This window comes from Hippoglossus hippoglossus, chromosome 14 (genome assembly GCF_009819705.1).
Source record: "Hippoglossus hippoglossus isolate fHipHip1 chromosome 14, fHipHip1.pri, whole genome shotgun sequence".
NCBI classification, from domain to species: Eukaryota; Metazoa; Chordata; class Actinopteri; order Pleuronectiformes; family Pleuronectidae; genus Hippoglossus; species Hippoglossus hippoglossus.
The window spans coordinates 2,105,667-2,124,510 of record NC_047164.1 but is presented as its reverse complement, the minus strand read 5'-3'; the positions used below and the strand labels follow the sequence as shown (position 1 = coordinate 2,124,510).

Genomic DNA, 18,844 nt, shown 5'->3' with positions numbered 1-18,844 from the left:
AGACTTTTTGTAGCACGTTTTTGTATTTGCATGTGTTTTGGCAGCTCGTTTCTCTATTTGCACGTGTATTTGCACATGTTGTGACTTTTTGCAGCACGTTGCTGTTTTGGGACATGTTGTGACTTTTTGCACCGTGTTTCTGTATCTGCACATATTGTGACTTGTTGTAGCACATTTAGTCAAATTGAGGAATATACTTTTTCTACTCGCACATGTTTTTGCTGGTTGCACGTGCACGTGTTGTCTCTGTTTGCACGTGTTTTCTTAATGTGCTGTGACGAGCTCTCTGGGCCAGCGTGCACAAGTCCCATACTGTATGTATCACTGTAGTGCTGATGCTTTGTGCACAATGCGGAGGTTCGACAGATACCTCATCGAGCTCAGTGTTTGTTCATTAAGAAGTTTGAAACCTTCACTCGGGAGGAAAACTCGTCCTCAAACTTTAACCCTGAACTTATATTCTGTCGTGTTTTTAAATCAGATCCCAGCAAGAGTGAAAGCAGGAGTAACAGGAGCAGGGAGGCGACAGGAAGCAGGAAGGTTCTCCAGTTCCTTTATGTGCTGCTTCTCACGTCGCTCGTCGTCATCAGCCAATGACGTGACGCCTTCAATCGCGCCGGGGCCCCTCTCGTCCAATCGCAGCCGCCGTCACTGTGACGTGCCGCTGCGCTCCGTTACATCCGGTCATATAAATCCTGCCACGAGTTAGCGGCGAATTTGGAGAGTGTCCATTTTGAGCAGCGGGTCGGCGTCGCTGGTTTTTTCCCCTCAAAGTAAGAATGTGATTATTTGTTGTGTCTGGCGGAATCGAACGCGAACCACGATGTTCGGCGGAACGCGACCGTTTCGCTCCCTGCGCCGCTTCGCGTTTATCTCCGTGTTGTCCTCTTGTTAGCTTGCGAATCTAGCTTAGCTGCCCGTTAGCCGCAGCGATGCTAATGTGGCTTCACGCCGCCATCGCGTTGACTGAAAAGCTCGTTCGGCGACAACACGCGAGCCGGAGCTCCGCGGCCGCTTCGGCTTTAATGTCGGTTGTGTTTTCCCGCATGTTTCCGTGTTTTCCCCGGTTGGTTCAACCACCGGGGAGCTGCCCACCTGCTAGCCGGGCCTGCACGCTGCTCTGAGCGGTAACGGAGCAAAGCGCGGTCCGCTGCAGCGTTAGCATGGAGCGGCACGTTTTCTCTTTGTGTTTCCGGCGAACCGGTCACGTTACCGCGCCATTTACCCGATTATCAGCCGACTCTCCCACGATTTCTCCAGCTAGCTGCACGATTTATTTCAAATGCATGGTTTGAGTCCAGCCGGCTAGCTAACGGCTGTAGCTGCATGCTAACGGGCATGTTAGCCGCCGAAACTGAAGCACAATGAACGATCCGCATTGTTGAGCTCGAGCAAACGTTTCGACACGGATCCATTGTCTTTGTTTAACAATGTTTCCTCGGGTTTTGAAGCCGAGCCACTCAGTTCACGTGGATCAATAGAAAACACGATGTCCCTGTTGTTTAATTGATTAACCCTTTAAGTTATGCATGGAAATTAAAATCATGGTTGAATTGTGCAAGAGAAGCATCTGGAATTAGTGGATTCGTTCTTTTACTTTGTAGTATTTCTGGGTAAATGAACTATGCATTTTTTGTTGTAAAATGGCTTCAATCTCATTGTTACCTACCACATGTACTGATTGTTTGAATAAGTTCAGAAGCAAATCCAACAGCCTTAAGTAAACAGAAACTATTATGAATCTGTTGCCAGCTTTTCCCCAACTAGAAATCAGTTTACCAAGCCTGATCCTTATGTCATCAAATCAAGGGTTATTACTTATGTGCTGTCCTTTCCTTGTTGCAGTCTTTCAAAGAGCCTCACCGTCACAATGTCAGACTCCGAGAATCTGCTCATGGAGACCTCAGAGCAGAACGGCAACGAGGGAGAGGATGACCAGAACGGAGCCGAGCAGGAACAGGAGCTAATGGCCGGAGACGAGTGCCCGGAGGAAGTTCCAGAAGAAGTTCAGGACGAGGTTCCAGAAGAAGTTCAGGAAGATGTGCCGGAAGAGTGTCAGGACGAGTGTCAGGACGAAGGCCAGGATAACGGCACCGACAACGGCACAGACGGAGGCAAGATTGACGCCAGCAAGGGAGAGGAGGATGCTGGGTAAGTGTTTCCCTTTGATTGGCCACATTCAAATTGTACGAGCACCTTTTGGTATTCAGAAATAAACTGACCATATCAAACTTACTGATATAAGTAAAAGTAGAAATGTTTAAGCTTTCTCTTCTACCTGGGCAATAAGTGGGGAAACAAGAGTAGGAAATTAACGGAACGTGGTCTCGTTGTTTGCAGGAAAATGTTCGTCGGTGGTCTCAGCTGGGACACGAGTAAAAAGGACCTGAAGGATTACTTCAGTAAGTTCGGCGAGGTGTCAGACTGCACCATCAAGATGGACTCCAGCACCGGACGCTCCCGGGGCTTTGGCTTCGTCCTCTTCAAAGACGCCGTCAGCGTTGACAAGGTGAATACACGTTTCTTGTTTTATCGAGGAACACACGAGCAGATGAGGGCTGTGCTGATGGCATGATGCTGACTGTCCTTTCTGTAGACGTGATAAATTAAGGTCTCATCTTTCAACTCCATGTTAATAATGTGTATGTGTGCAGGTGCTGGAGCAGAAGGAACACAGACTGGACGGGCGTCAGATCGACCCCAAGAAGGCGATGGCCATGAAGAAGGAGCCCGTTAAGATATTTGTCGGAGGTTTGAACCCTGAGACGACGGAGGACGCCATCAGAGAATATTTTGGCACCTTCGGAGAGGTTGGTTTCACTAAACATTCAGACAATACTTCGCAGACCTCCGGGTGTGACAGTCGCCCTTTTACTCTCAGCCTTTCTACTGTTGTGTTTTAACAGAAGGTCAGATTAACAGTTCATTTTTACAGAACTAAATCTCATTGAACTGAAGTTTGAGTTGCCTAAGAGAAAAATTTTGGTGACATATCACATCGTTCTTGATTGTTAAATCAGTTTTAATCCTGAGACTACACTACAACCACGTTGGCTCAGCACAGCCTCAGGCCGGGCGCGGTGTCCTTTCCTATTTAAGCTATTGGCTAATGTACAAGTGACAAGTCAAAACCAAGTCGCAGGTTTATTCATACCAAGCTTCTGTTGGAGCGGTTAAGCCTGAATGTGTGTTGTGTAATTGTTGGCGGAGGCAGCTGATTTTCATTCACAGATTGCATGACCAACGCGTTCTAACAGATTTCTCCACCCTGTACTTCCAGATCGATACCATTGAGCTTCCCATGGACCCCAAATCGAAGAAAAGGAGGGGTTTCATCTTCATCACATACAAAGAAGAAGCGTGCGTCCACAAGTGTCTGCAGAAGAAATTCCACAACATCCAGGGTGGAAGGGTACGCACACACACACAGTTTTACTTCAGCACCTCTGGGTTCATTGCCAACTATCAACTGAAAAAAGGTTCTGGCTCTCGCCCATTTCTTACATTACAGCTGTGAGCTCTTTGCTCTTGACAAGGAAAGTGTGGTTGTTTATTGTTGTTTTATTAAATGAACATGTAATGGCCACCTCTGATCTTGAACACCGTAGGGATTTCAGTGTTTGGTGGGTACGGCCAGGATTTTAAAGTGTGCATTTACATCTCCTCCGCAGTGTGAGCTGAAGATCGCTCAGCCCAAGGAGGTGTACCAGCAGCAGCAGTACGGAGGAGGACGCGGCGGCGGCGGTGGTGGTGGTGGTGGTTATGGTGGAGGCCGGGGCAGAGGCCGTGGAGGTGGAGGTAAGGACGAGGAGTCTGCACAGTGGCCTGACTTGTGTTTTTTTTAATCCTTTGTTGTGGGGCTCGTATAAGAAGACTTGCCCCATTTATTCTACCTGCATCAAGGCCACTAGCTTAGTATAGAGAGGAATGGTACGACCCGTCCACTCAGCAGAGACTGTTCTCATTTCATCTGTCTGACTGTATATATTTTAAATAACTTGCAATATTGACCTAAGAATCAAAATTCAGTCGGTTTACCTGCTCTTAGAGTTCGTAACCTGATTTGTGAAGTGATAGAGTCAAATCAGAGTTTCACCATGAATGTTCACCTAAACCATTCTGGTAACCCGACCATAAGACGTAGAGCTAATTCAACAAATCCACATATTGGTCAGACTGTTGAAACTCAAACTGTTTCGCTCTTTGTGACTCAGGTCAGAATCAGGGCCCGAACCAGGGCTATGGAAACTACTGGAACCAGGGATATGGTAACCAGGGCTATGGCTACGGTGGATACAGCGGCTATGGCAACTATGACTACAATTCTGGTTACTATGGGTATGGCGGTACCGGATATGATTACAGTAAGTATGCGGAGACAAACTGTCATATGCTTGTGTCCTTTTCCTATTTGTCGCCAGCTTTTCCCGCTCTTTACGTTGCACCATTAGCTACCTTGAGCCGCTGCAGTCCGGTCACCCGCGCCGTTAGCTCATTAGCTTTGTCACCACCGGCACGCAACTAATCCTGATAGGTCGGCCTTCAAGACCCAGCGGTTGAATCCGTAGTTGCTTGGGAGAGGACGGACGCATTTGAAGGAGCTTTTGAAATGGGACGCTGTAGTTGTACTGCTGTGACGCCATCAGTCTGCAGCCTCTGGAGGATACGGCCCCTGAATTCAGACACAACTTATGAAATTAATACTTAAAATTTGTGTCGTTAACAGGAATACACATTAAATGATGAGCAACCTACGGGAGCTTCATCTACTATTGGACTGTTAAAGTGCAGACACCGTTAATAGGAGTAATTTGACATTTTTGCACACGTGTTAAGTCACTACACCAGTCACATGCCTTTTGAGTCCAGGACATGTTTGACCACAACAACTCCTTTTTTTAACATCTCTAAATTGAAATCTGTTTCTAACTTGGTCTATTCTGTCTTTAGGCTCCACAGACCAGGGCAACGCCAGCTACGGCAAAACCCCCAGACGGGGGGGACACCAGACAGGCTACAAGCCATACTGATGATGACATGGTATTGCAAGGTATCCCATGGCTTTAAGAACCTCCCATTTACATACTCTCACGACAACCATGAGCACAGGCACTGAAATCCCACCCGCACAAAGCCATAGTTCCGATTTAGGGCTTTACGTGACGGGTAACCCCCGACCGCCGCAACTCGAGAACCCTTATGTGCACGTGTGTCACCATAGTTGAAGAACTCCGTCGATTGCCATTCATGTTAGAAAGTCTACGAGGCTTAAAAGCTTGTATCACTCTGCTTTCAGGTCATTTGAACTTTTGCTTTGCCTGCCTTTCCTTTTTGGAAGAGAACTGACGCTTGTGTTCATCTTTGCTTTTCTGCAGCTCTTCCTGCATGACATGTTTTTGTTTTGTAGTTTAGGTCCAGCTCTGGCTCTCACCTGTACTACCATGTAATCTTTTGGTTAAATTGCCAATAAAGTCATTGTATATTTTTTGGTTAATTTTGGAGCCTTTATTATGTACAGAAATGAAACCTTGGTCCTCCAGTGGACCTGGAACAGTTGATGTTGGGGTTCAGAGTTGGTGTCTTGACCCTGAATCTACATGTTGGAGGAGTTGAACTGGAAACTGTCTTGACAACCATTTTGATCGGGATGATCTTCAAATTCAATCCACCGCGCTCTGATCTCAGGATCACGAGCTCAAATTGGATAAAATGTTGAAAGTGTGAGATGTTTTAAATGAAGACGAAGTGACCAAGTGTTTGTCTCCTTCCGCAGGACTTCAGCGATCCAATGAAAACGACCGCTGACCGGACACACCAGGCCGAACTCGACCTCTTTTATGACAGAAGACCATTTGTACAGAAAACATCTGAAATGTAACTTTTCCATGTTTATTTTTTTTTTTCCTTTTTGTTTTTTTAATCCTATAATTTTTAGCTTTTACTTTTCCCTTCTGTGTTTATTTTTTTTTTCTCCCCCCTTCCACATTTCCATCGACGGAAGTGTAATTTTTACTGTACTTTTTGGTACCTGTTTTGATTCTAATGTATTGTAAGGGTTGTATTTTACATGTTTGTTGGCTTTACAGGTTGAAAAAAATCATGGCGCTGTAAAGGAGCTTTTTTGACAATAAAAACAAGTTTTCAGTATTTTTTATTTTTTTGTTCTGATGCTTCCAGGTTCTGGGGTTGAAGAGTCAAAGGTTTAGAAAGTTCTGTTGTCAAAATTGGTCGAAACTGGCTTTGTTTTGAAGCAGCAACACAACCCAGTGATCTGTAATGACAAAGTTATTCTGCTTCACTATGAACTTTTCTTTTTAAATCTGGAGTCCAGTGTACCAAGAATGAATTTATACTTGTGTTGTGTTTCCTCAAAGGCTGAAGCGTCTTCCAGGACGTTCTGATTTTTACCAGGGAACTAACATCTGGAAATATCCATGTAGAATTGGGGGGGGGGGGGGAACGTGACTCAACCACATGTAACTGTGGGTCAACTAATTGTTTTCTAGTTTGCTTTAGTTTGTGTTTGTTAGGTGTCACCTGCGCTCAAGTTAAATGTCTGCTTAATTTCTTTTTGGTCTGACTTCAGGCCTCTGAAGTCTCCTCAGCTAGTGTCTGACCATTTATTAGTAATAAACATTCTCGTTTGTGATTTTGTGTACTGTTAATGATTAATATTACTCTTGATAATGATGTGAGGCAAATATTGACTAGTAAAATAAGTCTTTTTTTTTTTTTTATGTTTCTTGTGCAAGAACATTGTTTTCAGGATACACAAAGTATTACTGTAGAGAAATACACAAACCCAGAGGACCTCAGAATGCCAGTTCACATTAGTGCATGAATCAGTTAAAGTTGTATTTTGTCTCGGGAAAGTGGAAACTTAGTGGTGGTGTCTAGAAGAAATGAGCCATGATCAATAACTGAATAGTTTCCTGGTGGTTGTATAAATACACTGAGTTCAGGGGTCACTACAATAACATTCATTAGGGGAGGGGCTTTAAATATTGACAATAGATTTCTTAATTCAGACGTATAAGGGATTGTTTCAACACATTTAAAATAAATAATAGATATTAGCTTCAGTGAGTAGAGAATAGAACTGGAGAATAATTAACTTTAGTTACTGACTTTAAAAGTATTGGTTCACTGAAACACATTCACTTAGTCAGTGGGATCTTAATAAACTAGAACAGTTATATAAAGGAGTTATTAATAGATATAAAGTAGTTATCTCAGCCTACACTCTTAGATAGCGGTCAAGCAGAGTAATCAGTTTCCGTAGTGTAGTGGTTATCACGTTCGCCTCACACGCGAAAGGTCCCCGGTTCGAGACCGGGCGGAAACATCTGTTATGAACTTTTCTTTTTTTTTTTAGATAATGAAACTTACAAGGTTTTATAACAATTCTCCTTCCAACCAGAGCAGATTATTCTAATTCTTTCCAAAATAAAAAGCATTAGGATGTTTCTGACACGTTAGAAATCAGATAATTCAGACATAGTTGTTTATCTTTTCGTTATCGGTACACTTGTAATTCTCCCGTTTAGCTGAATGAAAAGTTTAGTTTTTAATCATTTTATCTTTTGTGTGTGTTATTCATTGGATTAATGACAAATCTAATTAACTAAACTAAAATGTAGGTGTTAGTATCTAATGTTTAACAGTTGGGTTTATTCTTTATAGTAGAATTAAGTAGAATTAATGTCTTAACTACTGGTGGATTTATCAGCTCTACTCATAAGTGCAATGACAGGTATTCTGTCATATTTGCCTTAATACCGTCTCAGGAATGTTACATTTTTATTGTTATTGTTTTTACTTATTTATTTAGTTTGTTTCATTCATTTGAACTGTTTTATTTCTTATGTGACCGGCGTCTCTTTACTCTTCTGCCTCGTCTACTTTTTACTTCTTCTTGTTAAGCGCTTTGTAACACGTTTATTATAAAGACTATTATTATTATTCTAAAGTCAATGAGATGCGTTTTCCTATTTCCCCTGATTTGCACAATGTTTTATTGGTGATTAAAAAAAAAGATAAACATAACAGACCTCAACTGAAAATGTTCTAATTTTTGGGGGGTTTATTTTTTCACCTGTATTTCCTTTTTATTTTAGTTTTCCCTTCATGTCTTTGTTTTCATAAAGAGGACATGAGTGTGCACACCATAGTTTGGTCCATGTCCCATCTGTTAACACCGAGGAGACGCCGGTTAATGAGGGCCAGCCACCAGGGGGCGGTGAAGACACTTTGGCTTCACTTTTTGGGGACCTGTCGTGTCGGCCATCTTTATTCACAGACTATAATTCACACGACGGCACCAGAAGACCAACACGTATTATTTGGACACATCTGAATTTTAATGAGCAGAAAAAAACACATTACACCACATTATCTTTTCATAGTATTCAACGTCCTCCCCTCGTGGCTGCACACGACTAAAGGCTGTTCTAACCTTGTTGTGGTTTTCTAACGTGCTCGCCTACATCTCAGATATGACTGGAAGGATCGGGGCCTTGAATCTCCGGGGCCGTCTGCACGTGATGCGACATCCAGACGCCCAGATACACACAACGCCTTTCTGTCTCTCCGCCTGTCTGTAGACTGAGAACGCCCGTCCAGCTTTCTGTTTGAGTCCATCTCTCTCTGTTCCTCCGTCCGTCTGTTTTACTTCATCTGTCTTTTTTACTTCATCTGCAGAGTCTGTCTCTCTGTCCTCAGCCGTCATCCCACAAAGTCGTCCTCTCCTGGGGTCCTTCAGGCAAACCTCCACGTGGTTGGGATCTCCACCGGACCTGAGGGGACAGGTTTGACGTGCTGGCTGAGTTAAATGGGAAAGCTGCAGCTCCTCCACCCATCCTCCGCGGAGGAGCCGAGCCGCGGTGAGGAAAGAGTCCGTCTGGCTGTGCAGCTTCTCCTGGAGGTCAGGGAGTCGAGGCCCTGGCGAGGTTGAACTCCTGCCCAGGACAGGAGCCATGGTCTCTGGGTTTCTGACGACCGCCATGTCTCCACCTCAGCTGCAGGAACTCCTCGTATGAAGCAATGAATCTTCAATTCAATTTGGAAAAACCTGTAAAAGGAAAAGAGATTAGAAGATATGACATCAGTGTGATTCTCAATCTAAGAAACAGGATCCTGAAAGACGTAGATGAATAAGAAATAATAACAGGATTCAAAATTTCACTTTGGCAGTTTTATTATAATTTCCATCACCTTCTCATTTGCAGTTTACTTGGCCATAAGCAGTGGTTAAAGAACATGAATAAAAAGGCTGTGGCCTTCTGCTGCATCACCAGGGGGAGGCAGAGATCCAGTAACAAGCCTCCATGAAGAAATGCAGAGGTGGAAACAGGATCTTTTCCCGCCTGTAGTTAGTCTGAACTAACCTGAGGCTCCTGAAGCTGCTGTTCACAAAGTTTGGAGAAGAATGTAGTTAGAGACCCTGACTGCAGCCACCGAGCTGAGGGAGGACGTGAAGATCAGCTTCTTCTGTGAGAAGGTGCAGGATGTAGCAGCTCGTGGCAGCAGGTGAACCTGCAGTGGTGGAAACATGTAAAAAATATGAATATGAAATTAAAACACATTATTATACGATATATCTCTGTAATGGAATAAGTTGGGGCTGTTGTCCGAGGATCATCAGTGTACTTTCTGAGTTCGATGACAAAAATCTCTTAACGAACACAATTTAAACCAGTTTTTAAGTCTGACTCTGCATGTTTGACATATTAATAAAATAATGACTCAAATATGTTTTCACTAAAAACAATTGTCATTAAAACAACATGATGGAAATCTAACTGACCCACTCAGACATAACAAACTCAGGCTTTGCAGATTACAAGTGTTCAAACTAACAAAACTTTATTCAAAATTTCAATGACACTGAATATATGAGCCTGAATTTGGGGAACATTTGTGTAAATACTCAGATTTGAACCTCTCACAGTTTAGTTCTGGATGCAGATTCTAAATGAAGCCATAAGATAAGAAGTTAAAATGATATAAAAACAAGATGTTATAGGTTTGATTTCATTCATCCGCTCTTTTGAACTTTCGGTAGTTCAATGTTTTTGGTTTGGTGACAGAAACATCTTTCATCTCCAGGTCTTAAGACGGGAAAGATAGATTCATGAGCCAAGAGAGCATCGACTTCATGATGCATCCGACTCAGCTCAGCTCAGCTCAGCTCAGCTCAGAGGTGCAGGCTCAGTAGGAAACGAATTTAATACGTGTTTCTAATGCAAAGATTAAAAAAAGATATAAACACCTACATGTCACTGACCTTCATCAAGGTGAATAATGTTTAACATCTCTTTGCTATACATCAGCCACACTTATATAGGATTTAAAAAGAAAATGTCCACAGCAAAAGTATTTTTTGTCTAAATCGACGTGTTCTTATTTTGCCTTTATGCAAAAGATTAAAGTTTTCTTTTTTATCTGTGGTGCAATATGTTGCATATTCTCATTGTGATTCAACCTGTGCTCTGCTGCCAGGTGAATGTTCACCAGCAGGACAATGAACTGCTGAACTGACCTGAGTCTCATCAACGCCCCAAATAAAACTGTGCAGATCGATATAACAAAGAAATCAGAAAGGAACCTCTTCATTCTTCATTTCTAACTTTACAGCTACAGACACATGAAGACACAGCGACATGCAGCAGATCCATATGCAAACTACCACAGTCAAACTACCACAGTCAAACTACCACAGTCAAACCACCACAGTCAAACAGTTCAACATATATGAACACAAACACACACAAAGAAGTAAATGAGCACAAAGCTGTAGATTCAGTTCAAACCTGATTTCTGTCTTCTCTCCTCGTCCTCCTCTCAGGACCGACTGTTCCATCTGACCCCTCACTCGCTCTTTTCCAATCTCCCCCCCTCACTCTCTCTCTTTCTCTCTCTCTCTCACACACACACACACACACACACACACACACACACACACACACACACACACACACACACACACACACACACTTCAGCCCCCCTTAACAGTTAATGAGCTTTACTCGGACAAAGTTCGACTCCTGACGTGGCCAAGTTTGTTCTATAGAATCTGGCGATGAAATGTAATTTGAAAAGAGGTAAAAAAAAAAAGAAAACGTGCCAAATACTAAGGCCTCCACATTGTGTTATAACTGAAGACGATGGAGAGAAAACAGTCGGTCTGTGCATCAATCTAATGCACATACATGTCACATTTTACACGGAAAAACTTTAGCAGCTTTTCCCGAGCTGTCCACTGCCTCATGTGGTTTTCATCAGCACATGGAGCTGGCTCCGTTGTTCTGGAGATGTACTTTCCCACATGTGAGAAGCAGCTGTTCTGCTTTAATCCACAGCACTTATAGAACCTCTTCTGCAGACTGAGAGCATGTCTCCTTCCAGCAGCTGAATCTCTGTTCTGTACCTGCACCAAACCGCCGGCAGGACAAGACGAGGAAAACGTCCTGGCTGGTGAACTAAGTGGAGCATTAAGGAGCTGAAGCTGTTGGAGATAAAACAGAGCTGGAGTGAAAACGAGCAGAGCGTGCACAGCTCTGCCAAGGCCCCGCAGTCCCTTTAGATTCAGCCCAAATTACACACACTCATAGACATCAGTCATCTGAATGAGCCTGATGATTTCATCAAGATCTCTGTATTATTAGCTCCACCAGGAGGTTCTGTAGTCATCTGCTTCATTTAGTTTGTTTGTTATTTCGCTGGATTACACAAAAAACCACGAAACGGATTATCTCAAAGCTCGGTGGATGATCCAGGAATTCCTTTTCTCTTTCTTTAACATTGTGAGATAGGACGTTTTTGTAGAGGGTTGATATGAGTGTGTGCAGTTTGGTGCAGATTAAAATAAAAACCTGGATCTAGTGAAGTTAAATGTGGTGTCATCAGGGGACGGTCGGGCCTTGGCGGTGGTCTGTGCCATTCTTTAGACTTTCACAACGATGCTACTGTAAAACAGATCATTAGAAAACCTTTTTAGACTTGAAACCATTTCATTTGACCAAAGTTCTTGATGGTGAAACTATATAATAACTAGAATGTCACTCAGTAGAGCTCATACCTCTGCCAAGGAAACAAGGTAACACCCAATGTTAAAGAAAATGCAAAAACCACAGTAATCCACCAGGTTTCATGGAAATACATCCTGTAGTGTTTGTGTGACGCTGCAGAAAAACCAACACAGATGAAAACTCCTTGGTGGAGGTAGTGAACAGATTCATCAGGCCACAGGCACAACCCTCATTGGATGCTAATGCTGCTCCGTGTACATATACAGTACATGTGTAAAGGCAACTTCATGTTTTTAAGGTTTAATCCGACACATGTAGATGATAGTGTTTGTGCTTTGTTGATTTGAATCATGTAGTTTCATCTATTTAAAAATCCATTGAATATCTTGAAAATAAAACGTTTTCTGGAGACAGGTTTGCTGCAGCGGCTTCATTCGGTGTTTGATTAAACTCTGAGTTATAATCCTGATTTATCGGCTCTCTGTTAATCTTGATCACCTCATGGGACAAACTGGACCGATCGTCTTCATCGTGTTGACAGGAGATGGACTGTAACCTCCGGGCTGCTGCTCTGCTGTTTGCTCTGAGTTCAGCAGGTTTGTGAGCCAGATGGACACCAGAGAGAGAGAGAGAGAGTGTGTGTGTGTGTGTGTGTGTGTGTGTGTGTGTGTGTGTGTGTGTGTGTGTGTGTGTGTGTGTGTGTGTGTGTGTGTGTGTGCGTGTGTGTGTGTGTGTGGCTCAGTATGGGCCTCTCACACTCTTATATGAAGACATTTAGCTTCACTATAGAAAAATCTAAAAACTAAACAAGAAAAATACTCATTTGACTTGATAATTTAATAAATCTCTTAGAAATATGTGAAAATGTCAAAAAAAAGTCAGATTTCACAATGTATAAGTAAGTCATATAACAAAATTTACAATTTCCTGGATCCACACCAAAATTTGATGAAATCTGTTGTGTGTTTTTTGTGTAACACTGTTCACAAACAAACGAAAAACTGCCAAATACAACATGTCCTTGGTTGAGGTAAGAAGTTGTAAAACAAGGAAACTGGATTGTTTATAAAAGCTTTTAAATTATAAAGAAATAATCACGTACAGTACATCGTAGAAATCTGTTCAGTAGTTTTTACCTGCTGACAAACTTTATTCACTTATTAATTATTCCCTTGGAAAATGCTGATCAACACCTTATCTCACAGAGTCAAAGAAAAGGGAATGAAATCCTGCTTCTTTTCTTCTTCTCTGACCCATAGATCTCATCCTTCCACCAAGTTTTAGGGAAATCCATCTGTTAGTTTATGTGCAAAATCTCTTACAAAAAAAGGACGGGGTGAAAACTTAACCTCCTGGGCGGAGTTAATATTATAAAACTTTCTATTCTGGTCACCATACCAACACTATTGTTATGTAATCTTTTCTTATTGTTCAATATGAAATGTTCCTTTGTTGTGGGGCACCTTCAGACGTTTGCGGTTGTGTGACACGCAGTGAGCTCAAAGTCAGGAGAACGCTCCCTGTTGTAATCTCACATGTTTGCAGCTATTCCAAATATTGAAGGATTTCCCTGAATCATGTGCTCAGCGGCCTCTGGAAGCTGCTGCTCACATGCTGACTCGCTGCTTCACAACTCACTGGGGAAACGCTGGAGCTGGATCACGGTGCACAGGGGCCATGTTTGCTCAGTCTGTGCTGGCTCATGGAAGTCAGAGAACTGGGTCAGAGGTAATGGGAAAGCTGCCAAGGCACAGGCTGGATCCACATATATATATATAGACATATATACAGATATATATTTTGGCTACACTGTCATGTTAAAGGACAAAGCTTGAAATGAATCCGACGAATATTACCTGTGTCAGCAAAACCTGATTATTCCTTGTTGTCCAAAATCTATTTAAAGCAACACTCAACATTTTAACCTTAAAATAGCAGCTTCAGAATGAGTCTGATGTTTGAGTGTGAACGTGGAGAAAGTTTCCGTCCTGTTCTCTGTAACTCTGGTGAGTGGGTTCCATCTCCTGTGAGAAGAACTGACTGAGAGTCACAGCTTCAACTGTCACAACCAGCTCCAGTTGAAGAGTGAAGCTGAACTGAGATCAGTTAAAAACACTCTGAAGTTATTAAAAACCAGAGTTTATCTCCAATGTTCGGCAGGAAACTGTTAAAATTTGAAGAATTCTTAAACAGAGTTTGGTGGATTTGTTGCGGCTGCAGCTCTTCTGGTTCAGGAAGCAGAGGATCATGGGTAATATCCAGCGTTCAGTTGTGTCAGAGCTCAACTCATTGACAGACGTTGGGGTCGATACTCGGTTATGATATATGTGCTGATTATTTCAGCGGAAGCCACAGACGTGAGGTCAGGTTATATTGACCTCCGGCTGGTCTCATCTTTCCCTCCCTGCTAACTTCCTTAGCCTCTGCAGCTGAGAACATAACCACTCGAACGCAAAGTTGATCGTCTGCATGATGTCAAGTGTCGCAACTACGAGCTCACAAGTTGGGGTCGACTGACTTCATGTGCTAACAACTGTGGATTTGGGGAAATCGCATGAGGCCGAGTGTGAGCGGTTGTTGGCCTCACGTGAGTCCAACACAACGTTTACACAAACTCAGGTCTGCAGCTTCTCAAAGGTTAAACACAGACGTCCACTTTCCCTCGATTCAACCGTGACCTCTAATGATTCATTTCCTGCAAAGTTGATCCTTCGTGCTTTTGTGGTGCTTCGCCAGTTGTTTCATGCTTTAAGCTCTCGGCTGAAATGGCAAATAAAAGATGTTGTCGTCTGGTCGCTGATCAGCCGATGTCTCGTTGATACGCTCTGATTCCTGATCCGCTCATGGAAGCTCGACGTTTAGTTTCCATCCACAACAAACACAACGCTGTGTTCAGGTATTTCCAGTTTGTTCTGTCAGAGTTTGTCCTGTCAGAGTTTATTCACCGGTGATTAAAGAATTCCAGCGTGCACATTGAAAAATGTATGACCGATCACACAAAGCACGACGTCATGAAACCTTTGTCTCTCAGCTGAGCAGGAATTCAGGGCAGATTCTGTTTTAGATCCCTGATGTCACATCAAACCTTTTGTGTTGCTCAGAGTTCAGAGGCAACACGGTTCTCCATCTTTAAACCGGCTGCAGGAGCAGAGTAACCCCCGATCTCTACCATCTGTCTGCTCTTAATCTGTTTAAAACATCCACACAGGCCTTTTCTCTTCTTCTCTAACAGGCAGCGACAGTCTTTACGGTGGTTTGTGGTTCACAGTCGCCGTTGTTGCTTCATTACAAAGTTTCTGAAGTGTAATTGTTTAAAAAATGGGAGCGGTTTATTTACCAATGTCTCACGCCCCGGATTTTCTAAAGGAGGCGACGTCTGTTGTGTCATGTCCATCTGTTCGGTTATTGAAAAACTTTGTGAGCCTGTGATATGACTTGTTGGTTGTGTGACTGGAACATCACAGGTTTGATCCCGGCTATTATTACGTGCTGTGCGCAATACAGGGGAAACCGAGCGTTTCATTATTTTAAAATGCTTTGGCTACAGAATTTATTCACCCTCAACTTAGTGGTTTATGAACAAAGGTTTAGAAGAAGAGTTATGACAAACACAACCCCCCCCCCCCCCCCCCCCCCCTCTTCTCCACCCGTCATCCTTAAAAAGTCACGACTGACTTATACATGACCTCCACCAAGAATTCTTAACGTTCCAGTTAATTAGATCTTTATCGGTCGGCTGTGTAGAAATCCAGTTCCCAGTCAGACAAACAGGAAAGTCAATCCTTCCTGGTTCAAGTCGTGAAATGAAAAAAAATCAAGTTGTGATGTTTGCTCTTCACGGGTCGGAGGTCGAAGTCGGGTTAGAATTAGTTTTAGGGTTAGAATTAGGGTTTGAGTTGGGGTTAGAACTGGGGTCAGGATTGGGGGTCAGGGTTATGACCGGGGTTAGGGTAACACTTTTTTATAACTGTTCTTAAAGTCTTATAAATCTGACTGCAGCTTCACCAGCTCTGTTCATCAACTTGAACCGAGCTTAAGAACAAGTGTCACATTATATTCGCTCATCACCTCAAGGCCCCGCCTTCGTCTCGATGCTTATTAAAGCTGCGTGAGTTGAAAGTCGTGCAGGAAGAACCAGTCCGTCCAGTTTCCTGCTCTCAGGCGTTCTGTGGGTATTTCTGCACTGACGGACAAATGACAGCTTCTCCTCTCAGACCTCAGCTGTGACAGAACGACTCCGAGCTCCACAAACAAACACAGGTGAGACGACCGGGATCTCAACTCCAATTACACCTCCTGTGTCATCCAACCTTTTGTTTCCCATATCGAGTTCAAATGTGATGTCCTTTGCCGCACGGTTCGTAACTGTACTTTCTTTATTTCAAGTTTAATACTAAGTAGTCAAGATGTCGAAGATGGTCGTCAACCAGCCGCAGCCTGTGATGGATTCCCAGGAGTCGGACGAGTGGGGATCAGGGATATGTGACTGCTGCCAGGACGTCCCTGAGTGTAAGTGACGTTCGATAAAGAGTTAAAGTACGAGGGGGTAAAAACTATTTACTTCCTCATGTCTTAAACATGTGTGTGTGTGTGTGTGTGTGTGTGTTTCAGGCTGTTTTGCTTTCTGGTGCTGTCCCTGCTTCGCCTGCATCACCACCAGGGACTACGGACAGTGTCTCTGTCTCCCCCTGCTGGACATGTTTGGCGTCGTCCCGCCCGTCACCATGTCCATGAGGGTCTCCATGCGGCAGCGATACGGCATCAAAGTGAGGACAAAACTTAAAGCTTTATTCTCACTCATTGTGTTGGATGGAGATTTCTTCAATGACAGAAAAGATTATAACGCAGTCTAACCCCTCCTCTCTGGAGATATTGTTATTTAACTTATTTCTTATTTTATATCCTATTTTATAATCAAGTTACTCATCAGAATTTATTACATTTTAATCTGACCGAGCTGTTTGCGTTGCCCTTGTTTAAATTTGCATTTAAAGTGAAGTTGTGGACATTCACGATGTAAAACCTTCTTCTAAAAGTTTGTAAAACCAGCGTCTTGATGTGTGAATAACAACGTGAATGCATCTTTAACTTTACTTTGGCCAAATACAGTAATTACTAAAACCGATCTCCTCACAAGCTGCAGTTAACAAGTGTGACTGATATTATAGCATAATAAAGTTATCTAGTCATTTAGTAAAGTATCTAACTCACAGTTATTATATCAGAGGAAGCAGTTGGAAGCCGGCGAGTCTCTTCACCACCGGCTTCATCAGAAACTCTATTAGATTCATGCACATAAACAGAGAGCTCGTGTTTTGTTGTGCTTTTACGTAACTATTTGTCAGTTTTTCTTTGCTTTCAAAATAAAATGATTTGCTCAGTACGGTGTTGCAAACACAGGAAACTAGAAAGTCACTCACCTGCTTTTAAATAAGAGCTGACCCTGACTCGTCCCTGTGTTGCTTGTGCAGGACACCATGTGCAGGGACTGCTTGTTCGCCACCTTCTGCAACTCCTGCAGCTGGTGTCAGATGTCCAGAGAGATGAAGAGGAGGAAAATCCAGGTCCTTCTGGTCGGAGCCAAAAACACATGAGACACACGTGAGGAACACGTGACCTCTCGTCACTCGTCACATGAAAAGGACGAGTGACTTCAAGTCCAGACTGAAAAACTCCCACAGTGAATGTTTGCCTGAAATATTAAAGTTATTTAAGTTGATAAAAGGAAAAATGAATGGAAACTAGATGATTTTTTTGTCTTTTCTGCTGAGACTAAAATTGAATTCTTATCATTTGTATTTACTCTTCACTCTCTTTACTTTCAGAAAGAAATGACGCAGTTAGAATCATAAGAGTCTTTTATATATGTTTTCTATTTGTGATTTATTTAAAAGATAGATTTATATTTTTTCCAGATAAAAATTCACACTTTCATACATTGAAATATTAGCTTTAAATTCATCTTAGGAATTATTTCTCTGTGATTTTTATCCCTCATCTGTAAAATTGTAAACACTTTGCAACACAATCCTTTTTGTACGAGTGTGGACGATTCCATCGAACAGTAATTACCAACTAACATATTGACTATCAACTAACATATTGATTATCAACTAACATATTGATTATCAACTAACATATTGATTATCAACTAACATATTGATTATCAACTAACATATTGATTATCAACTCACATATTGATTAAAGCCCTTTTCTTCTTCTTGCTCTTATAATCAAACCTGTTGCTTATGTTCATCATCAGTCAAATGTGAAGAAGCTTGTTCAACATGTTGGCTTTAATTATTGATTTATTGTCAATAAAATGAATTAAAATGTGTAAAAGTTGCTGTTTTTCTTAATGTATTGAATAGTGTTAAGAGTACATATATCTATAAATCTAAAAATGTGTAAAATACAAAAGGAACACTGCACAGTAAGAGGGAAACTTTAATAACTTAAATATATACTTTTGTCCACTATAGTGATTCTCAAATGGGGGTACTAGTACCCCTAGTGGTACTTTGGTGTAAATCAAAGTACCTGGTGTAAATAAATCCTTTAGGACTCAGGAAAACAATTCTGTGGCTGAAGCAGAGAAAGTTTTCATTCTTTTTTAAAAGTTTTATAAATCTGACTGCAGCTTCACCAGCTCTGTTCACAAATATCAACTCAAACGAAGCCACAGAACAAGTGTCACATTATATTCGTTCATCACGTCAAGACCTCGTCTTCACGCTCAGCTCGGAGAAGCTGTGAGACGTGAACTAATCCGAACTCCAGTCAAACCAGTCCGTCCAGTGTCTGCTCTCAGGCGT

General features: G+C 42.4%; 2 protein-coding genes, 1 long non-coding RNA gene and 1 other non-coding gene across 6 annotated transcripts; 3 read left to right on the top strand and 1 right to left on the bottom strand.

Annotated features, from left to right (window-relative positions):
* Positions 1-624: 624 nt before the first annotated feature.
* LOC117774219 (heterogeneous nuclear ribonucleoprotein A/B-like) lies at positions 625-6,649 on the top strand. Of its 2 annotated transcripts, XM_034606458.1 has the most exons (9): positions 626-773; positions 1,846-2,151; positions 2,341-2,509; positions 2,655-2,810; positions 3,281-3,412; positions 3,672-3,792; positions 4,215-4,364; positions 4,951-5,050; positions 5,774-6,649. In XM_034606458.1, exons 2-8 carry the CDS (start codon positions 1,871-1,873, stop codon positions 5,028-5,030), a joined length of 1,089 nt encoding a protein of 362 aa, XP_034462349.1. In that variant the 5' UTR covers positions 626-773; positions 1,846-1,870; the 3' UTR covers positions 5,031-5,050; positions 5,774-6,649. The 2 variants fall into 2 exon arrangements, with proteins under 2 accessions (XP_034462350.1, XP_034462349.1); XM_034606459.1 differs by lacking the exon at positions 4,951-5,050 and having other exon boundaries at positions 625-773.
* Positions 3,417-17,770, top strand: LOC117774220 (cornifelin homolog B-like). Of its 2 annotated transcripts, XM_034606462.1 has the most exons (5): positions 3,417-3,429; positions 12,440-12,443; positions 16,416-16,538; positions 16,641-16,795; positions 17,501-17,770. In XM_034606462.1, the coding sequence occupies exons 3-5, from the start codon at positions 16,436-16,438 to the stop codon at positions 17,621-17,623; spliced, it is 381 nt and encodes a 126-aa protein (XP_034462353.1). In that variant the 5' UTR covers positions 3,417-3,429; positions 12,440-12,443; positions 16,416-16,435; the 3' UTR covers positions 17,624-17,770. The 2 variants fall into 2 exon arrangements, with proteins under 2 accessions (XP_034462353.1, XP_034462352.1); XM_034606461.1 differs by lacking the exons at positions 3,417-3,429; positions 12,440-12,443 and adding an exon at positions 16,143-16,289.
* On the top strand, positions 7,273-7,345 carry trnav-cac. The gene has a single exon. It is a non-coding gene; the product is annotated as a tRNA-Val (tRNA).
* On the bottom strand, positions 8,311-10,925 carry LOC117774221. Its single transcript, XR_004616035.1, has 3 exons — positions 10,812-10,925; positions 9,387-9,534; positions 8,311-9,070 (listed from the first exon to the last, which is right to left on the bottom strand). It is a non-coding gene; the product is annotated as an uncharacterized LOC117774221 (long non-coding RNA).
* Positions 17,771-18,844: the final 1,074 nt, after the last annotated feature.

Excerpts from the sequence above, each read along its gene's own strand:
- LOC117774219 (XM_034606458.1), top strand. The coding sequence starts at position 1,871 with ATGTCAGACTCCGAGAATCTGCTCATGGAGACCTCAGAGCAGAACGGC. Across the intron at positions 2,152-2,340 it reads AAGGGAGAGGAGGATGCTGG|GAAAATGTTCGTCGGTGGTC; the intron begins GTAAGTGTTTCC and ends CGTTGTTTGCAG. Across the intron at positions 2,510-2,654 it reads ACGCCGTCAGCGTTGACAAG|GTGCTGGAGCAGAAGGAACA; the intron begins GTGAATACACGT and ends GTATGTGTGCAG.
- LOC117774220 (XM_034606462.1), top strand. The coding sequence starts at position 16,436 with ATGTCGAAGATGGTCGTCAACCAGCCGCAGCCTGTGATGGATTCCCAG. Across the intron at positions 16,539-16,640 it reads CTGCCAGGACGTCCCTGAGT|GCTGTTTTGCTTTCTGGTGC; the intron begins GTAAGTGACGTT and ends TGTGTGTTTCAG. Across the intron at positions 16,796-17,500 it reads GGCAGCGATACGGCATCAAA|GACACCATGTGCAGGGACTG; the intron begins GTGAGGACAAAA and ends TTGCTTGTGCAG.